The 27,259-nt window shown below is 39.3% G+C and overlaps 1 protein-coding gene across 1 annotated transcript in view; it reads right to left on the reverse strand.

Annotated features, from left to right (window-relative positions):
- Positions 1-1,116: 1,116 nt before the first annotated feature.
- Positions 1,117-27,259, reverse strand: part of rab11fip1b (RAB11 family interacting protein 1 (class I) b) — a 34,588-nt gene continuing 8,445 nt past the window's right edge. The window contains exons 2-6 of the mRNA XM_062030965.1: positions 16,883-17,307; positions 11,519-13,613; positions 3,849-4,430; positions 1,745-1,856; positions 1,117-1,656 (exon numbers count right to left, since the gene is read on the reverse strand). Of these exons, the coding sequence (XP_061886949.1) occupies positions 1,459-1,656; positions 1,745-1,856; positions 3,849-4,430; positions 11,519-13,613; positions 16,883-17,307 (3,412 nt within the window). The 3' untranslated portion in view covers positions 1,117-1,458. The remainder of the gene's footprint in view (positions 1,657-1,744; positions 1,857-3,848; positions 4,431-11,518; positions 13,614-16,882; positions 17,308-27,259) is intronic.

Genomic DNA, 27,259 nt, shown 5'->3' on the forward strand with positions numbered 1-27,259 from the left:
TTTTTTGTTTTTCAAGGTACTTGTAACAGTGAAAAAGTCATTTTCTATAGTTTATGTTTTTGGCTTGTGACAAAAACATTTGTAACATCGCTACATGTAACTAACAGATACCATAACTTTTATTTTGAAATTCACATTTATAGTGTAGGCCTACTGCATATATCCCCTGCTAAACTAAAAAAAAAAAATCACAATTAAAGGCCACATTGCATTAAAAAACAACTATTAAGTAATGACATCACATTTTTTTTCCTTACTCTAAAATGGAAAACATTCAAAAATATTAAACAAAAATACGTTTTGTTTTTCAAGGTACTTTTCACAGTGAAAAAGTCATTTTCTATAGTTTCTCATGTTTTTGGCTTGTGACAAAAACATTAGTAACATCACTACATGCAACCAACTTTTATTTGGAAATTCACATGTTTTAGTGTAGGCCTACTGCATATATCACCTGATAAACTAAAAAATTTTTTTAAATTAAAGTCCACATTGCATTAAAAAACAACCATTAGGTAATGACATCACATCTTTTTTCCATATTACTCTAAAATGAAAAGCATTCAAAGTATTTGCACAATTAACAAAAACACTGAAATTATTTTTTTTGTATTTATCTGACTGCTGATTGCGCAATAAAGAAGGTCGTTTTAACATTCGCACATTTATAGTATCCAAATAAAGTAGAACACAAATGGGTAGTTCCATCTCCAGGTTGGGGAGGAACAAGTGGAGGAGTTCAAGTACCTCAGAGTCTTGTTCACAGGTGAGGGAAGGGAATGCGGACAGTGATGCGGACCCTGTATCGATCCGTCGTGGTGAAGGAGCTGAGCCGGAAGGCAGAGCTCTCACTTTACCGGTCGACCTACGTTCCTATCCTCCCCTATGGTCACGAGCTTTGGATTGTGACTGAAAGGACAACATCACAAATGAGAAGCTCCGTCATTCAAGAGCTGAAAATAAAGCCGCTGCTCCTCCACATCGAGGGGAGCCAGATGAGGTGGCTCTCTGGGTGGGCCTCTCTGCTTAGGCTGCTGCCCCCGCGACTCTCCCTCGGATAAGCCGAAGAAGACGGATGGACTGAACAAAAACACGTCAAGTTCTAGTCATAATAAAAGGGACATTTAGTTTTGCATAGTTTAATACTTCATCAGTGTAAAAATAGCAATAATGCAAGCCAAGTAAAGTGCTTTTTTTCTGGAGATCATCATGTAAACATTGAACAAATCAGTGCAAGAAGGCGTGTAACTGCATAGTTTTAAACATCTGGAAGGCAAATCTTACATTGAAGACAGACAGTTGATTTAAACGTTGGCGTCATTAAACATGTAAATATATATCAGCGCTGCTTAAACCTGGAATGTAACTAAGTTTTAGAAAAAGGTAGAGTGTCTGTGTATGAATTTCCATCTTTCACACATACGTGTAACGCATAGCATGATATTCATTAGAATCCACCTACACCACCTTCTTCAGAGACATGAGAATGCTGGGTTTCTCCTCCATGACACGCACAAGTAGGTTGTCGATGTACTGCTCCAGGTGAGCGATCCTGGCGTTCTTCTCCCGCAGCTGGCTCTCCTGTTTTACCACCAGGGAGGTGAGTTCCTCCTTGGTGAGCATGGAGTACGGTCCCTTGGCTTTGCTCTCTTTCACCTGCAAGAACCGACAACAGACACACGTGCATAGTAGTTCATCTTTTAGTCCAATTTAAAACGACTATCATCATCTGACTGTCAGATACCTCCGTGTTCTCTAGAACTGGACCGAGGAGTCCGGCGTGTTCAACGGTTTCTCTTGGAATGGCTGAGAGAGGATGCTGCTCCAGAGGACCGAGGGGTTTGACTGGATGAAGTCTGCAAAAAAACACATCAAAATCTGTAAAACAAGGATACATGAAACCAGGGGGTGGGGGGGTGGGGGGGTGGGGGGGCATTTTGGCTAAAAAGGGCTGTGGAGGGGGGGCTTGAAGTCCGCGGCAGGTGAGTAGATTGCCCAGCTGGGGCTTGTTATCTAATCACCTGTCGCCCTTATTAGCAGCAGCCGGGACGAGAGACGTGTTTGGAGTAGAGATGTCCGATAATATCAGACTGCCGATATTAATCGGCCGATAAATGCTTTAAAATGTAATATCGGAAATTATCAGTATCGGTTTCAAAAAGTAAAATTTATGACTTTTTAAAACGCTGCTGTGTACACGGACGTAGTGAGAAGTAGAGTGCCAATAAACCTTAAAAGGCACTGCCTTTGCGTGCCGGCCCAGTCACGTAATATCTACGGCTTTTCACACACACAATTGAACGCAAGGCATACTTGGTCAACAGCCATACAGGTCACACTGAGGGTGGCCGTATAAACAACTTTAACACTGTTACAAATATGCGCCACACTGTGAACCCACACCAAACAAGAATGACAAACACATTTCGGGACACAGCATAAACACAACAGGACAAATACCCGGAACCCCTTGCAGCACTAACTCTTCCGGGACGCTACAATATACACCTCAACCCCATCGTTTTGATGCCTTCAGTGACAATAGGAAATAAAGAAAACGCATTGAAATGAGAAGGTGTGTCCAAACTTTTGGCCTGTACTGTATGTATATATGTATTATTATGAGCTTAAAGCACACCTGTGAAGTGAAAACCATTTCAGGTGACTACCTCTTGAAGCTCATCGAGAGAATGCAAAAGAGTGTGCAAAGCAGTAGTCAGAGCAAAGGGTGGCTATTTTGAAGAAACTAGAATATAAAACAGGTTTTCAGTTATTTCACCTTATTTTGTTAAGTACACAACTAAGTTGTGATGCCTTCAGTGACAATCTGCAATGTAAATAGTCATGAAAATAAAGAAAATGCATTAAATGAGAAGGCGTGTCCAAACTTTTGGCCTGTACTGTACAGTGTTTCCCACACATTCATTTATTCGTGGCGGCCCGCCACGAAAGAATTACGTCCGCCACAAATAAAATTAAAAAAAATAAAAATAAATAAATAAATAAAATAGATATATATTTTTTGTCCTCTCCAGCTTCTCAGGCAAGTCATATAGTTGATGTAGATGCCAATATCGGCTGTTCAGATTGACTTTACAAAAGAGAAGTGTAGGATACTTCTTTTGTTGCCTTTGACTTTATTCAATGTATTTCTATTAGAAACACAACATGTGTATATAACAAAGGGTGCAAAGTCTGCAGGCAGTAGGAAACACATGGTTAAGTGTAGGGAGTAAAACTGATGGCAGTCTAAATTTCAAGATTTTTGGAGCTCTTTGTTCAGTGGATCAGATGTTTGATGAAGCTCTGTGTCTATCTACCACCACTACTGTTTTCTGTTTATTTGTTACTGACTGTGGCAGGACACCTCTGCCTCTGTTTCACTTTATGTTGCTGGTAAATAATATGGTTGTAGTAGTAGGCTAAAGTTAAATTATTTAGTATGCACTAATTAAAGGGGCAGACCTTTGAGACATTTTAGCTTTTATATTTTATAAGATATATTTTTTGTAAGAACCACAATTAATAAATATATTTCAGTGAATAACTTATTGTTCAAATCTGTATATAAATATGTACATAAAGTGTTGTAATTATATTGTAAAATGGATGGATGGATGGACGTTTAAAACAAAACTGTTATTATTAATTATAAGTATACATTTTTTTAGCCTTTTTAGAGAAAATCAAATCATTGTAGTAAATTATGCAAATTACTTGATGATGTCATGGAGACCACGTCCATAGCCACGCCCCCACCGCCACAGGTATCTTGGCAGTTTATGGGAAACACTGCTGTACATTGCCCTCAGTGTGGGACACCATCAAGCCAAGCATGGCCACCTCACCTGCGCAACGCCACAGGAGGCACGTCCTTCTTCCGGCATGCAGCTTCCTTCGGCGGACTCCCCTGGTGCGACGCAGCCCGACTGTCCTCGGGCGCAGTGTGGGCGTGGTCAGGGTTTGGCTCATTATTTAGTGTGCTCGGTGTGGCGGCGAGGGCCTTAGACGGAGGTGCGGGTGCGCGTGCCTTGGAGGATTTGCCTTTGGTTTCAGACGCCGCATCGGGAGATTGGGACACAGGTGGAGGCCATGACACTGAGGTGTGATCGTGTGAGGATGCTGCGTCGTCGTCCTCCTCCTCCTCCTCATCGTCTTCAAATGGATTCGAAGACGTGTCCGACCGAGGGATTGACGGTGCTGCACGCTTTGTGTGTTTGGCTGCTGAGGAAGTGTTGGGGATTTTTGCATCTGGGAGAGATCGGCTCTGAGGTGGAACACTGGCCGTCTTCACCTCCTTGTCTTTATTTTGCTTGGCGATGAGCGCCGGATGCCGTGGGTCAGGTCTGACCACTGCAGTCGTACTTGGAGGCGGAGGAGCCGGTCGCTTCTTTTCATCCACAGAAAGGGCTCTGCTCCCCACTTGACAGCTGGGGAGGAGAAACAGTGGGAAGGACAACAAGGCTTTCAGCATTCCGTATCATCACGTCAACAACTTTGTGGCTTATTTGGAGTCATTGTGTTTTAATTCCATTGTGCACGGTGGCAGTTACCATTAATAACTGGCGAGAGGATTAATAATACAACAAACATGTTGCGCTTGTAGTTGCCCAAGTGGTATAAAAGCACACTCAAACTGCAACATTCCTGACTTTGTGGCTTATTTGGAGTCATTCTGTTGTAATTCCATTGTGCACTGTGGCAGTTACCAATAATAACTGATGAGAAGTTTAATAATACAACAAACATGTTGCGCTTGTAGTTGCAAAAGTGGCATGAAAGTACACTCAAACTGCAACATTCCTGACTTTGTGGCTTATTTGGAGTCATTCTGTTTTAATTCCATTGTGCAAGGTGGCAGTTACCATTAATAACTGGCGAGAGGATTAATAATGAAACAAACATGCTGCGCTTGTAGTTGCAAAAGTGGCATAAAAGCACACAAACTGCAACATTCCTGACTTTGTGGCTTATTTGGAGTCATTCTGTTGTAATACCGTTGTGCACGGTGGCAGTTACCATTAATAACTAGCGAGAAGTTTAATAATACAACAAACATGCTGCGCTTGTAGTTGCAAAAGCGGTATAAAAGCACACTCAAACCGCAACATTCCTGACTTTGTGGCTTATTTGGAGTCATTCTGTTGTAATTCCATTGTGCACGGTGGCAGTTACCATTAATAACTAGCGAGAAGTTTAATAATACAACAAACATGCTGCGCTTGTAGTTGCAAAAGTGGCATAAAAGCCCACTCAAACTGCAACATTCCTGACTTTGTGGCTTATTTGGAGTCATTCTGTTGTAATTCCGTTGTGCACGGTGGCAGTTACCATTAATAACTAGCGAGAAGTTTAATAATACAACAAATATGCTGCGCTTGTAGTTGCAAAAGCGGTATAAAAGCACACTCAAACGGCAACATTCCTGACTTTGTGGCTTATTTGGAGTCATTCTGTTGTAATTCCATTGTGCACAGTGGCAGTTACCATTAATAACTGGCGAGATGATTAATAATACAACAAACATGTTGCGCTTGTAGTTGCCCAAGTGGTATAAAAGCACACTCAAACCGCAACATTCCTGACTTTGTGGCTTATTTGGAGTTATTCTGTTGTAATTCCATTGTGCACTGTGGCAGTTACCATTAATAACTGATGAGAAGTTTAATAATACAAGCGCTTGTAGTTGCAAAAGTGGCATGAAAGTACACTCAAACTGCAACATTCCTGACTTTGTGGCTTATTTGGAGTCATTCTGTTTTAATTCCATTGTGCAAGGTGGCAGTTACCATTAATAACTGGCGAGAGGATTAATAATGAAACAAACATGCCGCGCTTGTAGTTGCAAAAGTAGCATAAAAGCACACTCAAACGGCAACATTCCTGACTCTGTAGCTTATTTGCAGTCATTCTGTTGTAATTCCGTTGTGCAAGGTGGCAGTTACCATTAAAAACTGGCGTGAGGATTAATCATACAACAAACATGTTGCGGTTGTAGTTGCAAAAGTGGTATAAAAGCACACTCAAACGGCAACATTCCTGACTTTGTGGCTTACTTGGAGTCATCCTGTTTTAATGCCATTGTGCATGGTGGCAGTTACCATTAATAACTGGCAAGAGAGGATTAATAATACAACAAACATGTTGCGCTTGTAGTTGCCCAAGTGGTATAAAAGCACACTCAAACTGCAACATTCCTGACTTTGTGGCTTATTTGGAGTCATTCTGTTGTAATTCCATTGTGCAAGGTGGCAGTTACCATTAATAACTGGTGAAAGGAATAATTATACAACAAACATGTTACGCTTGTAGCAGCAAAAGTGATATAAAAGCACAGTCCAACTGCAACATTCCTGACTTTGTGGCTTATTTGGAGTCATTCTGTTTTAATACCATTCTGCAAGGTGGCAGGTACCATTAATAACTGGCGAGACAATTGATTAATAATACAACAAACATGTTGCGCTTGTAGTTGCCCAAGTGGTATAAAAGCACACTCAAACTGCAACATTCCTGACTTTGTGGCTTATTTGGAGTCATTCTGTTGTAATTCCATTGTGCAAGGTGGCAGTTACCATTAATAACTGGTGAAAGGAATAATCATACAACAAACATGTCACGCTTGTAGCTGCAAAAGTGGTATAAAAGCACACTCAAATTGCAACATTCCTGACTTTGTGGCTTATTTGGAGTCATTCTGTTGTAATTCCATTGTGCAAGGTGGCAGTTACCATTAATAACTGGTGAAAGGAATAATTATACAACAAACATGTTGCGCTTGTAGCAGCAAAAGTGGTATAAAAGCACACTCAAACGGCAACATTCCTGACTTTGTGGCTTACTTGGAGTCATCCTGTTTTAATGCCATTGTGCACGGTGGCAGTTACCATTAATAACTGGCGAGAGGATTAATAATACAACAAACATGTTGCGCTTGTAGTTGCCCAAGTGGTATAAAAGCACACTCAAACGGCAACATTCCTGACTTTGTGGCTTATATGGAGTCATTCTGTTGTAATTCCATTGTGCACTGTGGCAGTTACCATTAATAACTGGCGAGAAAATACAAACATGCTGCGCTTGTAGTTGCAAAAGTGACAAAAGCACACTCAAATGGAAACATTCCTGACTTTGTGGCTTATTTGGAGTCGTCCTGTTTTAATTCCATTGTGCAAGGTGGCAGTTACCAATAATTACTGGAGAAAGGATTAATTATATGAATCTTATGTTGCACCTGTATGGTTTCAGCAGTTTAGGGGCACATGCCCACTGCTCTACAGCATTCCGTATCATCAATTCTGAAACATTCCAGATTTTGTGGCTTATTTGGAGTCACTCTGTTTTGGTACCATTCTGCAAGGTGGCAGTTACCATTAATAACTGGCGAGAGAATTAACTATACAACAAACATGTCACGCTTGTAGTTGCAAAAGTGGCATAAAAGCACACTCAAACTGCAACATTCCTGACTTTGTGGCTTATTTGGAGTCATTCTGTTGTAATTCCGTTGTGCACGGTGGCAGTTACCATTAATAACTAGCGAGAAGTTTAATAATACAACAAACATGCTGCGCTTGTAGTTGCCCAAGTGGTATAAAAGCACACTCAAACTGCAGCATTCCTGACTTTGTGGCTTATTTGGAGTCATTCTGTTGTAATTCCATTGTGCACGGTGGCAGTTACCATTAATAACTAGCGAGAAGTTTAATAATACAACAAACATGCTGCGCTTGTAGTTGCAAAAGCGGTATAAAAGCACACTCAAACTGAAACATTCCTGACTTTGTGGCTTATATGGAGTCATTCTGTTGTAATTCCATTGTGCACAGTGGCAGTTACCATCAATAACTGGCGAGATGATTAATAATACAACAAACATGTTGCGCTTGTAGTTGCCCAAGTGGTATAAAAGCACACTCAAACGGCAACATTCCTGACTTTGTGGCTTATATGGAGTCATTCTGTTGTAATTCCATTGTGCACGGTGGCAGTTACCATTAATAACTGGCGAGAAAATACAAACATGCTGCGCTTGTAGTTGCAAAAGTGACAAAAGCACACTCAAATGGAAACATTCCTGACTTTGTGGCTTATTTGGAGTCGTCCTGTTTTAATTCCATTGTGCAAGGTGGCAGTTACCAATAATAACTGGTGAAAGGATTAATTACATGAATCTTATGTTGTTCCTGTATGGTTTCAGTAGTTTAGGGGCACACGCCCACTGCTCTACAGCATTCCGTATCATCAATTCTGAAACATTCCAGACTTTGTGGCTTATTTGGAGTCACTCTGTTTTGGTACCATTCTGCAAGGTGGCAGTTACCATTAATAACTGGCGAGAGAATTAACTATACAACAAACATGTTGCGCTTGTAGTTGCCCAAGTGGTATAAAAGCACACTCAAACTGCAGCATTCCTGACTTTGTCTTATTTGGAGTCATTCTGTTGTAATTCCATTGTGCACTGTGGCAGTTACCAATAATAACTGATGAGAAGTTTAATAATACAACAAACATGCTGCGCTTGTAGTTGCAAAAGTGGCATGAAAGTACACTCAAACTGCAACATTCCTGACTTTGTGGCTTATTTGGAGTCATTCTGTTTTAATTCCATTGTGCAAGGTGGCAGTTACCATTAATAACTGGCGAGAGGATTAATAATGAAACAAACATGCTGCGCTTGTAGTTGCAAAAGTAGCATAAAAGCACACTCAAACGGCAACATTCCTGACTCTGTGGCTTATTTGCAGTCATTCTGTTGTAATTCCGTTGTGCAAGGTGGCAGTTACCATTAAAAACTGGCGTGAGGATTAATTATACAACAAACATGTTGCGCTTGTAGTTGCCCAAGTGGTATAAAAGCACACTCAAACTGCAACATTCCTGACTTTGTGGCTTATTTGGAGTCATCCTGTTGTAATTCCGTTGTGCAAGGTGGCAGTTACCATTAATAACTGGCGTGAGGATTAATAATACAACAAACATGTTGCGCTTGTAGTTGCCCAAGTGGTATAAAAGCACACTCAAACCGCAACATTCCTGACTTTGTGGCTTATTTGGAGTTATTCTGTTGTAATTCCATTGTGCACGGTGGGAGGTACCATTAATAACTGGCGAGACGATTAATAATACAACAAACATGTTGCGCTTGTAGTTGCCCAAGTGGTATAAAAGCACACTCAAACTGCAACATTCCTGACTTTGTGGCTTATTTGGAGTCATTCCATTGTGCACGGTGGCAGTTACCAATAATAACTAGTGAGAAGTTTAATAATACAACAAACATGCTGCGCTTGTAGTTGCAAAAGTGGCATAAGAGCACACTCAAACTGCAACATTCCTGACTTTGTGGCTTATTTAGAGTCATTCTGTTGTAATTCCATTGTGCACGGTGGCAGTTACCATTAATAACTAGCGAGAAGTTTAATAATACAACAAACATGCTGCGCTTGTAGTTGCAAAAGTGGTATAAAAGCACACTCAAACGGCAACATTCCTTACTTTGTGGCTTATTTGGAGTCATCCTGTTGTAATGCCGTTGTGCACGGTGGCAGTTACCATTAATAACTAGTGAGAAGTTTAATAATACAACAAATATGCTGCGCTTGTAGTTGCAAAAGCGGTATAAAAGCACACTCAAACCGCAACATTCCTGACTTTGTGGCTTATTTGGAGTCATTCTGTTGTAATTCTATTGTGCACTGTGGCAGTTACCATTAATAACTGATTAGAAGTTTAATAATACAAACGCTTGTAGTTGCAAAAGCGGTATAAAAGCACACTCAAACCGCAACATTCCTGACTTTGTGGCTTATTTGGAGTCATTCTGTTTTAATTCCATTGTGCAAGGTGGCAGTTACCATTAATAACTGGCGAGAGGATTAATAATGAAACAAACATGCTGCGCTTGTAGTTGCAAAATTAGCATAAAAGCACACTCAAACGGCAACATTCCTGACTCTGTGGCTTATTTGCAGTCATTCTGTTGTAATGCCGTTGTGCAAGGTGGCAGTTACCATTAAAGACTGGCGTGAGGATTAATTATACAACAAACATGTTGCGCTTGTAGTTGCCCAAGTGGTATAAAAGCACACTCAAACTGCAACATTCCTGACTTTGTGGCTTATTTGGAGTCATCCTGTTGTAATTCCGTTGTACAAGGTGGCAGTTACCATTAATAACTGGCGTGAGGATTAATAATACAACAAACATGTTGCGCTTGTAGTTGCCCAAGTGGTATAAAAGCACACTCAAACCGCAACATTCCTTACTTTGTGGCTTATTTGGAGTCATTCTGTTGTAATTCCATTGTGCACGGTGGCAGGTACCATTAATAACTGGCGAGACGATTAATAATACAACAAACATGTTGCGCTTGTAGTTGCCCAAGTGGTATAAAAGCACACTCAAACTGCAACATTCCTGACTTTGTGGCTTATTTGGAGTCATTCCATTGTGCACGGTGGCAGTTACCAATAATAACTAGTGAGAAGTTTAATACAACAAACATGCTGCGCTTGAAGTTGCAAAAGTGGCATAAGAGCACACTCAAACTGCAACATTCCTGACTTTGTGGCTTATTTGGAGTCATCCTGTTCTAATTCCATTGTGCAATTTGGCAGTTACCATTAATAACCGGTGAAAGGATTAATAATACAACAAACATGTTGCGCTTGTAACTGCAAAAGTGGTATAAAAGCACACTCAAATTGCAACATTCCTGACTTTGTGGCTTATTTGGAGTCATTCTGTTGTAATTCCATTGTGCAAGGTGGCAGTTACCATTAATAACTGGTGAAAGGATTAATTACATGAATCTTATGTTGAGAGAAACAACCTGTTAGTAAAATAAAAAAACTACATTATTGATAAAAATCAATAAAATTAATGACATTAATAAATAAATCTAATCAATTGTCATACATTTGCCATGACAGCTGGAGTGATGACCTGGGCTGACAGGACACGCTCACATGCCAACACAGCTACAGAACTGTCAGGTTTGGATTACGTTGCCATGGCGCCGCAGGATGTAAACTAAACCAGGAAGTGCGCGCACATGTAAATGATATGGCTCTCATCCTGCACCATTGATGACTTCCCCCTGTCCGCATCAAGTTCCTCTTCTAAGATGCATCAAATACACTTTTTCAGGGTTTGCTGTCCTCCTGCGGTTATAATTCATGTTTAATATATACAGTTTATATTGGGCTCACTATTAATGGATTATAATGTCTACATAGAATCATGAAGAGTAATTCATGTTTAATATATACAGTTTATATTGGGCTCACTATTAATGGATTGTAATGTCTACATAGAATAATGAAGAGTAATTCATGTTTAATATATACAGTTTATATTGGGCTCACTATTAATGGATTATAATGTCTACATAGAATCATGAAGAGTAATTCATGTTTAATATATACAGTTTATATTGGGTTTACTATTAATGGATTATAATGTCTACATAGAATAATGAAGTGGTGTGCTAGCATGCTGTGTGGAAACTGACCTTTCCAAGATGGCGGCCTCTGTGTCCAGTGTGCTGCCCTTTGACCCGGAAGTAGAGTCAGGATGGTCTTCATCAAAAGGATTGGTGGAAGGAGCGTGTGTCAGACTCTCTGCAGCTTCTCTCCTCTTCTCCTCCATTCTCCTAATCATGTCTTCTTGCTCCTTCCTCATGCGCTCCTCCTCTTCCTCCCTTTTTCTTTCCTCCTCCTCACCTCTTCTCTGTTCTTCTTCCTCCATTCTTTTCCTCTCATCTTCTTCCTTCCTAACCCTCTCCTCGTCTTCCTCTTCTCTCCTCTCTTGTTCTTCTCTAAGTTGTTCTTCTTGTCGTCGCATCCTCTCTTTCTCCTCCTCCACCTTTCTCTCGTCTTCCTCCAGTTTCTTCTTCTCTTCTAGAAGTTGTTCTTGCCTTCTCTTCCTCGCCTCCTCCTCTTCCTCCCTCTTGTGCTGTTCTTCTTCTAATGCTAATCTTTCAAGCTCTTCTTCTTGTCGTCTCATCCTCTCCTCTTCCGTCTTTCTTTCCTTCTCTTCTTCCAGCAGTCTCCTCTTCTCTATGGCTAACCCTTCTAGCTCCTTTTCCCTCCTCACTCTCTCTTCCTCCTCCTTCTTCATCTTTTCTTCATTCCTTTTTCTCTCTTCTTCCACCAGCCTCCTCTTTTCTTCTGCTAGTCGTTCCAGTTCTTCTTCTTCTTCCCTTCTCATCCTCTCCTCTTCCGTCTTTCTCGCTTTCTCTTCATGTCTTCTCCTCTCTTCCTCTTCCCGTCTCCTCTTTTCCTCTGCTTGTCTTTCCTGCTCTTCTTCTTCTCGTCTTATCCGCTCTTCTTCTTCCTTCCTGGCCTTTTCTTCAGTCATTTTCCTCTCTTCTTCTTCTTCTTCCGCGACTCTTTTTCTCCGCAGCTCTTCTTTTTCCTGTCTTCTAATCCTCTCTTGCTCCTCCATCATTGTTTCTTTATTCCTTCTCTCTGCTTCTTCTTCTTCTTCCTTTCTCCTCTTTTCCTCTGCTAGTCTTTCCCGCTCTTCTTCTTCTTGTCTTCTCATCATCTCCTCTTCCTCCTTTCTCACCCTTTCTTCATTTCTTCTCCTCTCTTCTTCCCTTCTCCTCTTTTCCTCTGTTAGTCTTTCCCGCTCTTCTTCTTCTTCTTTTTGTCTTTTCATCATCTCCTCTTCCTCCTTTCTCACCTTTTCTTCATTTATTATCTCTTCTTCTTCTTCCTTTCTCCTCTTTTCCTCTGCTAGTCTTTCCCGCTCTTCCTCTTCTTCTTTTTGTCTTCTCATCATCTCCTCTTCTTCCTTTCTCACCTTTTCTTCATTTCTTCTCTCTTCTTCCTGTCTCCTCTTTTCTTCAGCTAGTCTTTCCCGCTCTTCTTCTTCTTCTCGTCTTCTCATCTCGTCTTCCTCCTTTTTCACCTTTTCTTCATTCCTCCTCTCTTCTTCTTCTTCCTCCTCCTGTCTCCTCTTCTCCACTGCTAATTTTTCCAACTGTTCTTGTTTCCTCCTCTCTTCCTCCTTTTTCCTCTCATCTTCCTCCAGTCTTCTCTTCTCTTCTGCTCTTCCCAGCTCCTCTTGTCGTCTCCTCTCTTGCTCCTCCTTCCTTGCCTTTTCTTTATTCTCTTCCTCTTCTTTCTGTCTCGTCCTTTCCTCTGCCAGCCTCTCCTGCTCTTCTTCTTCTTCTTGTCTTCTCATCTCCTCTTCCTCTTTTCTGGCCTTCTCTTCCTTCCTCATCTCCTCTTCTAATCTTTCCTCTTCTTCTCCACAGCCCTCCTCTTCATCAAACCTGTCAATCATCTCCTCCTTAGCGTTCCCATCCTCCTCCTCCTCCTCCTCCTCTTCCCAGGCGGTGTACTGCCTTATTGCAGGCAGCGAATTGACCAACGGGGGAGAGTTTTCCGGAACGTCATCCATAGACCCGTGGCCGGAGCTGGCCAGACTGAAGTTGGAGCCGTTGCGAGCGGCGCGAGGCGGAGGTTCCTCGCAGTAAACATGGCTGCCGTTGATGCACAGGTTGCTTTTCTCCACAGAGGAGTGCTTCTGACCGGATGGATCTTTGCTGTCTGAGCTGCCTGAGCGTTTGTGCTTCATGAATTTGAACTTCTTCTTGCCTAGAAGGGGTGAGAAAAGGGACAAACTTGACTAAAGAGACCGGTGGGGATGGAACACAATGAGGTGAAGACCTCCGCCAAGGCCAAACAATACTAATCTGGATGAAGAGAAATCCTAGCTGCAAACACTAACGTATTAGTCATTAAAGGCCTACTGAAATGACATTTTTTTATTCAAACGGGGATAGCAGGTCCATTCTATGTGTCATACTTGATCATTTCGCCATATTACCATATTTTTGCTGAAAGGATTTAGTATAGAACAGACGATAAAGTTTGCAACTTTTGGTCGCTGATAAAAAAAAGCCTTGCCTGTACCGGAAGTAGCGTGACGTCGCAGGTTGAAAGGCTCCTCACATTTCCCCATTGTTTACACCAGCAGCGAGAGCGATTCGGACCGAGAAAGCGACGATTACCCCATTAATTTGAGCGAGGATGAAAGATTCGTGGATGAGGAACGTGAAAGTGAAGGACTAGAGTGCAGTGCAGGACGTATCTTTTTTCGCTCAGACCGTAACTTAGGTACAAGCTGGCTCATTGGATTCCACACTCTCTCCTTTTTCTATTGTGGATCACGGATTTGTATTTTAAACCACCTGGGATACTATATCCTCTTGAAAATGAGAGTTGAGAACGCAAAATGGACATTCACAGTGACTTTTATCTCCACGACAATACATCGGTGAAGCACTTTAGCTACGGAGCTAACGTGATAGCATCGTGCTTAAATGCAGATAGAAACAAAAGAAATAAGCCCCTGACTGGAAGGATAGACAGAAGATCAACAATACTACTGTCAGGAGACACCGAACCAAACACTGGACCTGTAACTACACGGTTAATGCTGTGCTGCCTGTCGAAGCCTAGCAATGCTGTTGCTAACGACGCCATTGAAGCTAACTTAGCTACGGGACCTCGTCAGAGCTACGATAAAAACATTAGCGCTCCACCTACGCCAGCCAGCCCTCATCTGCTCATCAACACCCGTGCTCACCTGCGTTCCAGCGATCAACGGCGCGACGAAGGACTTCATCCGATCATCGATGCGGTCGGCGGCTAGCGTCGGATAGCGCGTCTCCTATCCAAACCAAAGTCCTCCTGGTTGTGTTGCTGCAGCCAGCCGCTAATACACCGATCCCACCTACAACTTTCTTCTTTGCAGTCTCCATTGTTCATTAAACAAATTGCAAAAGATTCACCAACACAGATGTCCAGAATACTGTGGAATTTTGCGATGAAAACAGAGCTTTTTTGTATTGGATACAATGTGTCCGAATACTTCCGTTTCAACCATCGACGTCACACGCATACGTCATCATACATAGAAGTTTAGCGGGAAATTTAAAATTGCACTTTATAAGTTAACCCGGCCGTATTGGCATGTGTTGCAATGTTAAGATTTCATCATTGATATATAAACTATCAGACTGCGTGGTCGGTAGTAGTGGCTTTCAGTAGGCCTTTAAGAACATGTTATAAAAAAGTGTTGAGCGCTGCCTGTGTATCTCTAACATCTTACCACATTTTACACGAATCAGGAAGTGGCAGATATGAATGAACGTAATTCAAATATGGTGTGCAATCCTTTCCCCCCCCCCACTTTTGTTGGAGTTTTTCTATATTTGCGGCTGTGTGGATTGCACAGTCCATTCAACTTCTTTGTCATTCTCCATTACGTCGATGGCGAGCTACCGGCCGATGGCGGAGGGTGCGTCAGTCGATCGCCAGCCAGGCATTATAAAAACAGACCCCCATATTTTTTTCCCCAAGCTCCCCAAATTGAAATGCTATGGACATATTTATTCCTCCGTACAAAACTGCCACAGAGTTAGAGACTTATGTATCATTCAAGCATGTATAGTATAGTGGCGGAGGTCTACACTCTACTGAATGGCGTTGTAGTTCATTGGGGTTTGTACTACATTTCCTTCATTTGTAAGATCAGAATCAGAATCAGAATAGTTTTATTGCCATTGTTTGAGAACGGGTTCACAAACTAGGAATTTTTCTTATGTCGCACGTTTGCACCAAGAAAAATTCCTAGTTTGTGAACCCGTTCTCAAACAATGGCAATAAAACTATTCTGATTCTGATCTTAAAAATGAAGGAAATGTAGTACAAAACCCAAAACCACTGACATTGTGTAAAGTGTAAATAAAAACGGAATCAAATGTACAAATATTTTTTAACATATATTCAATTGAATAGACTGCAAAGACAAGATATTTAATGCTCGACTTGAAAAACGTATTTATTTTTTGCAAATAATCATTAACTTAGAACTTAATGGCAGCAACACATTGCAAAAAGGTTGTCACAGGGGCATTTAATAAAGTACTATCTATCTATCTATCTATCTATCTATCTATCTATCTATCTATCTATTTTTACCACTGTGTTACATGGCCTTTCCTTTTAACATCACTCAGTAAACGTTTGGGAACTGAGGAGACCAATTTTTGAAGCTTTTCAGGTGGAATTCTTTCGCATTCTTGTTTGATATACAGCTTAAGTTGTTTGGCGTTTCTGGGTGTTGTTGATAAATGGCTTTGGCTTGGCATAGTAGAGTTTTAACTTGCACTTTCAGATGTAGCGACAAATTGTAGTTACTGACAGTGGTTTTCTGAAGTGTTCCTGAGTCCACGTGGTGATATCCTTTACACACCGATGTCGCTTTTTGATGCAGTACCGCCTAAGGGGTCGAAGGTCACGGGCATTCATTGTTGGTTTTGTCCAGATTTTCTGAACCTTTTGATATTACGGACCGTAGATGGTGAAATCCCTAAATTCCTTGCAATAGCTGGTTGAGAAATGTTGTTCTTAAACAATTTGCTCAGGCATTTGTTGACAAAGTGGTGACCCTCGCCCCCCGTCCTTGTTGGTGAATGACTGAGCATTTCATGGAAGTTGCTTTTATACCCAATCATGGCGCCCACCCGTTCCCAATTAGCCTGTTCACCTGTGGGATGTTCCAAATAAATGTTTGACGAGCATTCCTCAACTTTCTCAGTCTTTTTTGCCACTTGGGCCAGCTTTTTTGAAACATGTTGCAGGTATCAAATTCTAAATGAGCTAATATTTGCAAAAAATAACAAAGTTTACCAGTTGGAACGTTAAATATCTTGTCTTTGCAGTCTACTCAATTGAATATAAGTTGAGAAGGGTTTGCAAATCATTGTATTCTGTTTTTATTTACCATTTACACAACGTGACAACTTCACTGGTTTTGGGTTTTGCAATAAAAATATGATTCAAGAGAAAACACAGACCTTCCGAGGCGTCGATATTAAGGCCAGACGACAAGCTGCCGCTCAGCGAGGAGTTCTTGGCAGGCAGCACCGACATGGACTGCGACATGTTCCTCTGCAGATTGGACTTGTGAGAAAACAAAGACTTTAACTTGGGTTTTTTCTTCTTCTCTTCTTTTCCCTTAGCTCCCCGGCCGCCGTCCCCCGCGTCATCTTCCTCGCTGTCGGTCAGAACCTGCGTGAAGGACGGCGTCGCCGCCGGATCCGATTCTTTTTTCTTGCCCCGGACTTTGTCCTTCAGCTTGCCCATGCGGGATCGAGGCTTGCCAGCGGCGGAGAGGTCGAACATGCTGGCCGTCATGTTGTTCCTCAGGAACTGGATGTCCACCAGGACCTCGCCTCGGTCTTTGTCCGCCTTGCCCGTCTTGTCCAATAACCTGAACCACCTGGGCAGCAGATAAGAGTTGAATTAGAATGAATTAGTAGGGTCAGCAACTCATGAGGGTGCATCGTCATCAAAACATATAACCACCACAGCTGTGGCTGTTGGGAACCTCCTCGAGTTGTTTCCTTGTAACTCCAGTAGCCTTGTTTGAAATCATTAGCTGCATTGCTAGCCACGTAGAAAGACGATTTTTACATGTTAGACTGCATTTTGTGTCGGAATAATTGTATCCAAGTTATCACAAAACTTTGTGTTGCCACGAGTTCCCGGCGAGAGGACAAAAGCTGTCTTTGATCCTACCAAGAAGAAGGCTTGTAAAACTCCACTGTGTAGGATGGGAAGCAACATGAAGGTGTTGTTTCTTTCATGTATTGTAAGCAACAGCAAGATATTGTCTTGACCCGAGATCTACAAAGCGAAGAGGAAGCAGGACCTGACTCCCCTACAGGGACCTCTTCTTTGAACTGTTTTACGACCTTTTCTTTGAACTGTTCTGGAACCAAAGGCGATGGCTGTTTACGACCCCCCCTCCCTTTAGAAACAGCTGTTGCCATGTAATCAGGGAAAGTCCAAATAAAAGAGGCGGCGTACAATCTTTCGTCAGGGGCGTGGGACGACACTGTACAAGGGTACAGTGTCTACGCGTCTCTCCTCAATTGAGCCAAATTTAATTCTGTCTCTGTTTAATTCCTTGCTTCTTGTCTTGTTTAATAAAAGTCATCAGTGTTTGAACCTGACATGTTGTCTTCTTGTTTTAGTAAGTATTGTGAACGATAGGCAAAATTCCCAAACAAGTGCAAGTTCCCTTTTAAAACAAACTGATGCTATTATTTTTATTTTTGATGTATTCACCTTTGTTTGCAAATCTTCATATATTTTGTGTTTGTGCCTCTAAAATGTACTAAAACTGCTGGAGTACATCAAGGGGAAAACTCTGCAAGTACAAAAATGCATGCTTTTTTTTTTTTTTTTTTTTTTTTTTACAGCCAATGTCTGTCTAGCCCAGTGGTTATTAACCTTTTTGGAGGTACCGAACCCCATCAGTTTCATATGTGCATTCACCGAACCCTTCTTTAGTGGAAAAATAACATGTTTTTTCAATTCAAGAAAAAGTTATATGTTTTTTTTACCGGTGCACAAAATGAACCGTGCATGAACATCACCTTGTTCAAAGAGCAAAACCAACACCGTGCATGAACTCACAACAAATTACACACCTTACACACATTACCATGAATTGATTAACGTGGACCCCGACTTAAATAAGTTGAAAAACGTATTCGGGTGTTACCATTTAGTGGTCAATTGTACGGAATATGTACTGTACTGTTTCATATAATGTATTCTCTTCCTTTGCAATCTACTAGTAAAAAATTCAATCGATCAATCAAAAAACCTGCAAATCAGATGGAAAATTAGAGGGAACATTGTTTGGGGGTATCCATAATCAGGCATGTGATTTGACCACAATGAAAAAGACTGAAAAAGCTCCTGGTTTTTCACCAATTTAACATGCTAAAATTAACAAAGACAGCACCATTTGAAGAAATTATTTTAGTGTTTAAAGACATGAAAACATCATTAATAGAACATACATAACCCAATGATCCTAATGAATCACTGTATATGGTTCAGTCCCAACAGTATTTAGTCACTAATATTTACATCTTGTGTTCATTTCACATCCACAGGTGTCAGTGTTACTATCTACAGTTTATTTACAGTATTACCACATTACTTCAGTTCATGTAATGTAAACATTTCATTCTTTTCGCCAAAATAGGATATACATTTATGAAAATAATTAAACATGTTCAGTATTGTTTACTCATATTTGAAAATAGGAAATAATAATAATGTGAGGACACGGACATACCGTATTTCCTTGAATTGGCGCCGGGAATATAGTATTCGCCTGCCTAGAATTACAGCCGGGTCAAACTCGTTTCGCAAAATAATTAGCGCATGCTTGGCACTTCCGCCGGGTCAAATATGAGTCATTAAATGACTCCCGCCTCCAGGTGGTAGAGGGCGCTAGTGATCCTTCTTGCGACTACCAGTACTGCAGGAGACAGGTACTGCAGAAGAAGACAACAAGCAGCAAGCATGCAGCAATTGTTTGCTTGCACTTTTAACATGGAGGATTACATATCTAAAATAAAACCGTTTTCTAAACTGGACTTTCAATCGAAGCAGGAGGTAATAATTAAAGGAATATCTCCAGAGACTTTTAAAATTGAAGAAAGATGAGAAAGACTGCCTTTGATCAGAAGCAGCTGCACATGGACCCATCTACAAGTAAAGGTAAGATCATAATAACGTTTTTTTTATTAAATGTGTTTTTAATGATAAGGTATGCGCCGGAGTGAGAAGAGGTTTTAAAATAATTAGAGCATGCTTGCTCATTCCGCATGGTTTTGGTAACCGCAGGAGTGAGAAGAGGTTTTAAATTAATTAGCGCCCCTGCGGCTATTCAAGGAAATACGGTATTGCATGAAACAAGTGTGAACATATTTACCTCCAAGATTGTTACACCACTGACAATAGTTTCAACAGACTACATAAGAACTTAATATTACAAAATAGTATTATATGCAAATTTATTTCAAATAAATTGTTAACTGGAATCAATAATGCGACTCTTTGAATTTCTGTAATTTCATAATATATTTTCACATGGCTTTTTATTTTTAGAAAAACCCATTTATATTTCGCAAAGCAATAATTGGTTAATATTTCAAACAATTTCCAACTGTCCCAATGTGTGTAACAAGTTTGGTGAGTTTTGAAGTATTTTAAGGGGGTCAAATTAGAGGTCAAAGATGTAAAAAGGAGTGTTTTTAGTACATTTTTGTCTAAAATGGGAAATTGCCAACTTCCTGTTGGTTTTTGCCCGAGGATGTGAAATTATGAAATGTAGGTCTAAGTGAGACCGACATACAGGTTTTTGTTTCATGTCTCTACGACCTTCCTAGTGGGAGTTACAGGCAGTTTGTTTTTGTTTTTTTTCCTAGGGGGCGCTAGAGCGCAATTTTTTTTTTTTTTTATTTTTATTTTTTTTACTAAAGTGTGCTGTCCCAGTTTTTCCATGTGTGTATAAAATTTGGTGAGTTTTGAAGCATGTTAAGGGGGGCAAAGTAGTGCGCAAAGCTGCGGAATAATAATCAACCTTACAATTTCAATAGGTTCCTTTGTACCTGTACAAAGGACTCCCTGTGGGAGTCCTTTGTACAGGGTACATGCGAACCCTAATAATATTTTTGACTGACAAAAATTGCCAATAAGAAATTAATGGTATCGGTATCGGTATCAATGAAAATGCAAGAAAAAGTATCGGTATCGTATCGAATCCTATTGATTGAGACTTTTATTAGTAGGTTGCACAGTGAAGTACATATTCCGTACAATTGACCACCAAATGGTAACACCCGAATAAGTTTTTCAACTTGTTTAAGTCGGGGTCCATTTAAATTGATTCATGATACAGATATATACTATCATATATACTATCATCATAATACAGTCATCACACAAGATAATCACATTGAATTATTTACATTATTTACAATCAGGGGTGTGGAGGGAGGGTGGGGGGGGGGATATGGACATCAAGTAGTGGACATAGAGAGAGAGAGAGAGAGAGAGAGAGAGAGAGAGAGAGAGAGATCAGAAGGCATAAGAAAAAGAAAAAGTATCTGCATTTGATTGTTTACATTTGATTATTAGCAATCCGGGGAGGGTGTTAGTTTAGGGTTGTAGCTGCCTGGAGGTGAACTTTTATTGCGGTTTTGAAGGAGGATAGAGATGCCCTTTCTTTTATACCTGTTGGGAGCGCATTCCACATTGTGGCATAGAAAGAGAATGAGTTAAGACCTTTGTTAGTTCGGAATCTGGGTTTAACGTGGTTAGTGGAGCACCCCCTGGTGTTGTGGTTATGGCGGTCATTTACGTTAAGGAAGTAGTTTGACATGTACTTCGGTATCAGGGAGGTGTAGCGGATTTTATAGACTAGGCTCAGTGCAAGTTGTTTAACTCTGTCCTCCACCTTGAGCCAGCCCACTTTAGAGAAGTGGGTAGGAGTGAGGTGGGATCTGGGGTGGAGGTCTAGAAGTAACCTGACTAGCTTGTTCTGAGATGTTTGGAGTTTAGATTTGAGGGTTTTGGAGGTGCTAGGGTACCAGGAGGTGCATGCGTAATCGAAAAAGGGTTGTACGAGAGTTCCCGCCAGAATCCTCAAGGTGCTTTTGTTGACCACAGAGGAAATTCTGTAGAGAAATCTCGTTCGTTGGTTAACCTTTTTGATTACCTTGGTTGCCATTTTATCACAGGAAAGGTTAGCCTCTAGAATGGAACCTAGGTAGGTGACCTCATCTTTCCTGGTGATGACACTGTCACCTACTTTTATGGTGAAGTCATTGACTCTCTTAAGTTTGATGTGGGACCCAAACAGGATGGATTCTGTTTTACCCAAGTGGATGGATAGCAAAAAGTGTGGTATCGCCCATCCCTAGCGAGGGGTCCTAATCCTTAGATGCCAGAGTAGAGGAACTCCTACTATCACTACTACAACTATCACGGTCACTGTATGATTATTTTTGTATCAAAGCAATAAAAGGATGTTTGTCATCTGATGTAATTTGATCATTTTTTTGTAGGTCTGTGTCACGTACCCCTGCTGCCAGAGGTCAGGCAGGTGGCCCAATGGACTTGATATACAATGCATACATACGTTTTACGTCTGTCAATAGTGCACGAAAGCAGCACCAGGTGCGACGGGCACCTTCTGTAGCAAGAGCGCTCATCGGGCCAGTAGTGGCAAGTCAACGGTGTCTCCCAGGGGAACAATGTCGGCTGTGGCCTGATGGTAGCACAAGGGAGTGGCGAACCAGGTTTATTTGGAAACAGCACATGAAATCTGTCTGTGACTTTTGTTTATGAATAGTGTGTGTTATCATTGTATTTGTTCAAATGTAGCTAATGGCTTATGCTTTTGTTATAGTGACGCGTTTTGTGGGATTTTTGAAAAATTGCTACTGCATCAAAATCAGTAGAGATGTCCGATAATGGCTTTTTTGCCGATATCCCGATATTGTCCAACTCTTAATTACCGATACAGATATATACAGTCGTGGAATTAACACATTATTATGCCTAATTTTGTTGTGATGCCCCGCTGGATGCATTAAACAATGTAACAAGGTTTTCCAAAATAAATCAACTCAAGTTATGGAAAAAAATGCCAACATGGCACTGCCATATTTATTATTGAAGTCACAAAGTGCATTTTTTTTTTTTTTTTAACATGCCTCAAAACAGCAGCTTGGGACATGCTCTCCCTGAGAGAGCATGAGGAGGTTGAGGTGGGCGGGTTGCTCAGCTGTTCTGGCGATGAAATGGGGAAATGCTCGCCATTTCCACTGGAATAAGCAGCACGACCACTGGCTTATACGGCGTCGAATATGTGCTACAAATTGTGAGTTCAAATATTTAATTTTTTCACTTTTAAAATGTTTTTTTGCAATTTTAATTTTGACAGTACCACATAAGATATATTTTGATTGCTGATGCGTTTTAATAGATTTTTAAATGCTCCAGAAAATAACCCGTTTTGTACACTGTTGAGGTGGTTCAATGCTCAGTAGGGCGTGAATGTGTTCCTGTATACCAGGGGTCACCAACCTTTTTGAAACCAAGAGCTACTTCTTGGGCAGTGATTAATGCGAAGGGCTACCAGTTTGATACACACTTCAATAAATTGCCAGAAATAGCCAATTTGCTCAATTTACCTTTAACTCTATGTTATTATTAATAATTAATGATATTTACACTTATTGAACAGCTTAAAAGAGGAGAAAACACGAAAAAAATGACAATTAAATTTTGAAACATAGTTTATCTTCAATTTCGACTCTATAAAATTCAAGATTCAACCGAAAAAAAAAGAAGCGAAAAACTAGCTAATTCGAATCTTTTTGAAAAAATGAAAAAAAGAATTTATGGAACATCAATAGTAATTTTTCCTGATTAAGATTAATTTTAGAATTTTGATGACATGTTTTAAATAGGTTAAAATCCAATCTGCACTTTGTTAGAATATATAACAAATTGGACCAAGCTATACTTCTAACAAAGACAAATCATTATTTCTTCTAGATTTTCCAGAACAAAATTTTTAAAAGAAATTAAAAAGACTTTGAAATAAGATTTAAATTTGATTGTACAGATTTTCTAGATTTGCCAGAATATTTTTTTTGAATTTTAATCATAATAAGTTTGAAGAAATATTTCACAAATATTCTTTGTCGAAAAAACAGAAGCTAAAATGAAGAATTAAATCTAAATTTATTTATTATTCTTTACAATAAAAACATTAATTTACTTGAACATTGATTTAAATTGTCAGGAAAGAAGAGGAAGGAATTTAAAAGGTAAAAAAGGTATATGTGTTTAAAAATCCTAAAATCATTTTTAAGGTTGTATTTTTTCTCTAACATTGTCTTTCTGAAAGTTATAAGAAGCAAAGTAAAACAATTAATGCATTTATTTAAACAAGTGAAGACCAAGTCTTTAAAATATTTTCTTGGATTTTCAATTTCTATTTGAGTTTTGTCTCTCTTAGAATTAAAAATGTCGAGCAAAGCGAGACCAGCTTGCTAGTAAATAAATAAAATTTAAAAAATAGAGGCAGCTCACTGGTAAGTGCTGCTATTTGAACTATTTTTAGAACAGGCCAGCGGGCTACTCATCTGGTCCTTACGGGCTACCTGGTGCCCGCGGGCACCGCGTTGGTGACCCCTGCTGTATAGTATTTCTCCAGCAATGGTCATGTGGTAACATACATGATGGTATTTTGAGAGGTAATCATTGAAGTCGAACATCACTGAGAGCCTAGGTGGGAAACGCGCGGCCCGCCACTGCTTTTCAGGGTGTCGACACATAATTTCAAATATTGCACTTCGCAACACATTTTTGGAAAATACTGCATATTTTTAGACAATAAGGGATAGTTTGAGTTAAAAAAAAATTGTATTGTTCCAAAAATATAACATCAAAAGTGTTATGAATTATTCCACTTTGCAACTTTTTTTGGGGAAATATTGCATGTTTTGTGTTTTTTCCCTATGATAGAAAATGTTTTGTTTCTTTGTTTTACAAAAAGAACATATTATATAAAAAACATAAATATTAAAAAAAACACGTTATATTTATAGATAGATTTAAAGCTGTAAAGTTTAAAAAGTTTTTAAAAAAAATTAAAAAAACATATATATATATTAGGGCTGCAACTAACGATTAATTTGATAATCGATTAATCTGTCGATTATTACTTCGATTAATCGATTAATAATCGGATAAAAGAGACAAACTACATTTCTATCCTTTCCAGTATTTTATTGAAAAAAAACAGCATACTGGCACCATACTTATTTTGATTATTGTTTCTCAGCTGTTTGTACATGTTGCAGTTTATAAATAAAAGGTTTATTTAAATAAAATTTTTTTTTTTTTTAAAGCCTCTGCGCATGCGCATAGCATAGATCCAACGAATCGATGACTAAATTAATCGGCAACTATTTTTACAATCGATTTTAATCGATTAGTTGTTGCAGCCCTAATATATATATATATATATATATATATATATATACATATATATATATACATATACATATATATATATATACATATATATATATATATATATACATATATATATATACATATATATATATATACATATATATATATATATACATATATATATACATATACATATATATATACATATACATATATATATACATATACATATATATATACATATATATATACATATACATATATATATACATATACATATATATATACATATACATATATATACATATATATATATATACATATATATATATATATACATATATATATATATATACATATATATATATACATATATATATACATATATATATATATATACATATATGTATATATATATATATATATATATATATATATATATATATATATATATATATATATATATATATATATATATATATATATATATATATATATATATATATATATATATATATATATATATATACATATATATATATATATATATATATATATATATATACATATATATATACATATATATATGACTTACTTATAACACTTTTTTGAGAGAGTCCATTTGTTGTTTTTGTTTTGTTCTTAGGAGGTTTAACGTAGTTTTAAAATAAGTAGACTCAATGGTTAAAATGTCGGCGTGGTACACATGCCGGGTGTGTTGTCAACAAAAGCAAATAACCACCACAGCTGTGGCTGTAGGGACCCTCATATTGTTGTATTTTTATGATTAACTTCAATAGCTCAAAGAAAGTGACATTTGACTTTCCATGTCATGATTCACCCCCCTACGCCAAGGAAAAATATGTTCAAAACAAGTTGGTTTTTTTTACCTCCTACAAGGTCCTTGGAAACTACAACCAAATGGAAAGTGACTGCATAGGAAAGTTGTACAAAAATAAGAATCCAACTGACCAGCCTTCTGAAGAGATTAGTATGAATGCTTCGACTTGACAAACATAAGATCAGGATAATGCTGCATGCTTCAGAGGGGTCTCAGAAAAAAACGTCAAAAAAAAAAGTTAGAATCAGCATTAAAAGTGCTTATCAGGCATAAATCTGGGGTCGGTACTGAGCAAAATGAATTGTGCATTCCTGAGGAAATGAGGAAGGCACTTTGTGCAATAGTGTGTGTGTGTGTGTGTGTGTGTGTGTGTGTCCATGCAGGGGTCTCTCTGTGGTATTTCCATGCTGCCAGCAGTCAAACTGCTAACGTGGAAGAAACGAGGATTGCACAATGCACTCAAAATGTGCATTGCATTCAATGAAATTGTTATCGAGTGACCGGATGCACCCTTTTCACTTCCTATACCGATATTGGAGCCTAGAGTATTGGCTGACACCGATATTGATCCCAGCAGGAATCATACATACTTGTATTACTTTGTAGTGTGGCATGTCAGGAAAAGGCTTGATCAAGTGACACGACTTAAACAGAGAAGAACTGTAGGAATGAACAACAAACCTATTTATTACTAAGCGTCTGGAATGGACTTACGCTATCTTTTCAGCTCATGACGAAGTAAGTTGAATGATGCGGACACGTTTGTTACTGGATCTAATACGGCAAGTAATATGCAACTCCATTTATTTTACACTTGCTAATAGACAAATGTGGAGTTTTTGATTGCAATATTGTTCAAGCTGACCAACACGCCGGATTGTAGTCAGCTGGAGGCGTGTCTTAATGAAATTAAACAATGGATGTCCGCTAACTTTTTGCAACTCAACGCTAAGAAAACGGAAATGCTGATTATCGGTCCTGCTCAACACCGACATCTATTTAATAATACCACCTTAACATTTGACAACCAAACAATTACACAAGGCGACTCGGTAAAGAATTTGGGTATTATCTTCCACCCAACTCTCGTTTGAGTCACACATTAAGAGTGTTACTAAAACGGCCTTCTTTCATCTCCGTAATATCGCTAAAATTCGTTCCATTTTGTCCACAAGCGATGCTGAGATCATTATCCATGCGTTCGTTACATCTCGTCTCGATTACTGTAACGTTTTATTTTCGGGCCTCCCTATGTCTAGCATTAAAAGATCACAGTTGGTACAAAATGCGGCTGCTAGACTTTTGACAAAAACAAGAAAGTTTGATCATATTACGCCTATACTGGCTCACTTGCACTGGCTTCCTGTGCACCTAAGATGCGACTTTAAGGTTTTACTACTTACGTATAAAATACTACACGGTCAAGCTCCTGCCTATCTTGCCGATTGTATTGTACCATATGTCCCGGCAAGAAATCTGCGTTCAAAGAACTCCGGCTTATTAGTGATTCCCAGAGCCCAAAAAAAGTCTG

Source organism: Entelurus aequoreus, linkage group LG21 (genome assembly GCF_033978785.1).
Source record: "Entelurus aequoreus isolate RoL-2023_Sb linkage group LG21, RoL_Eaeq_v1.1, whole genome shotgun sequence".
Taxonomy (NCBI): domain Eukaryota; kingdom Metazoa; phylum Chordata; class Actinopteri; order Syngnathiformes; family Syngnathidae; genus Entelurus; species Entelurus aequoreus.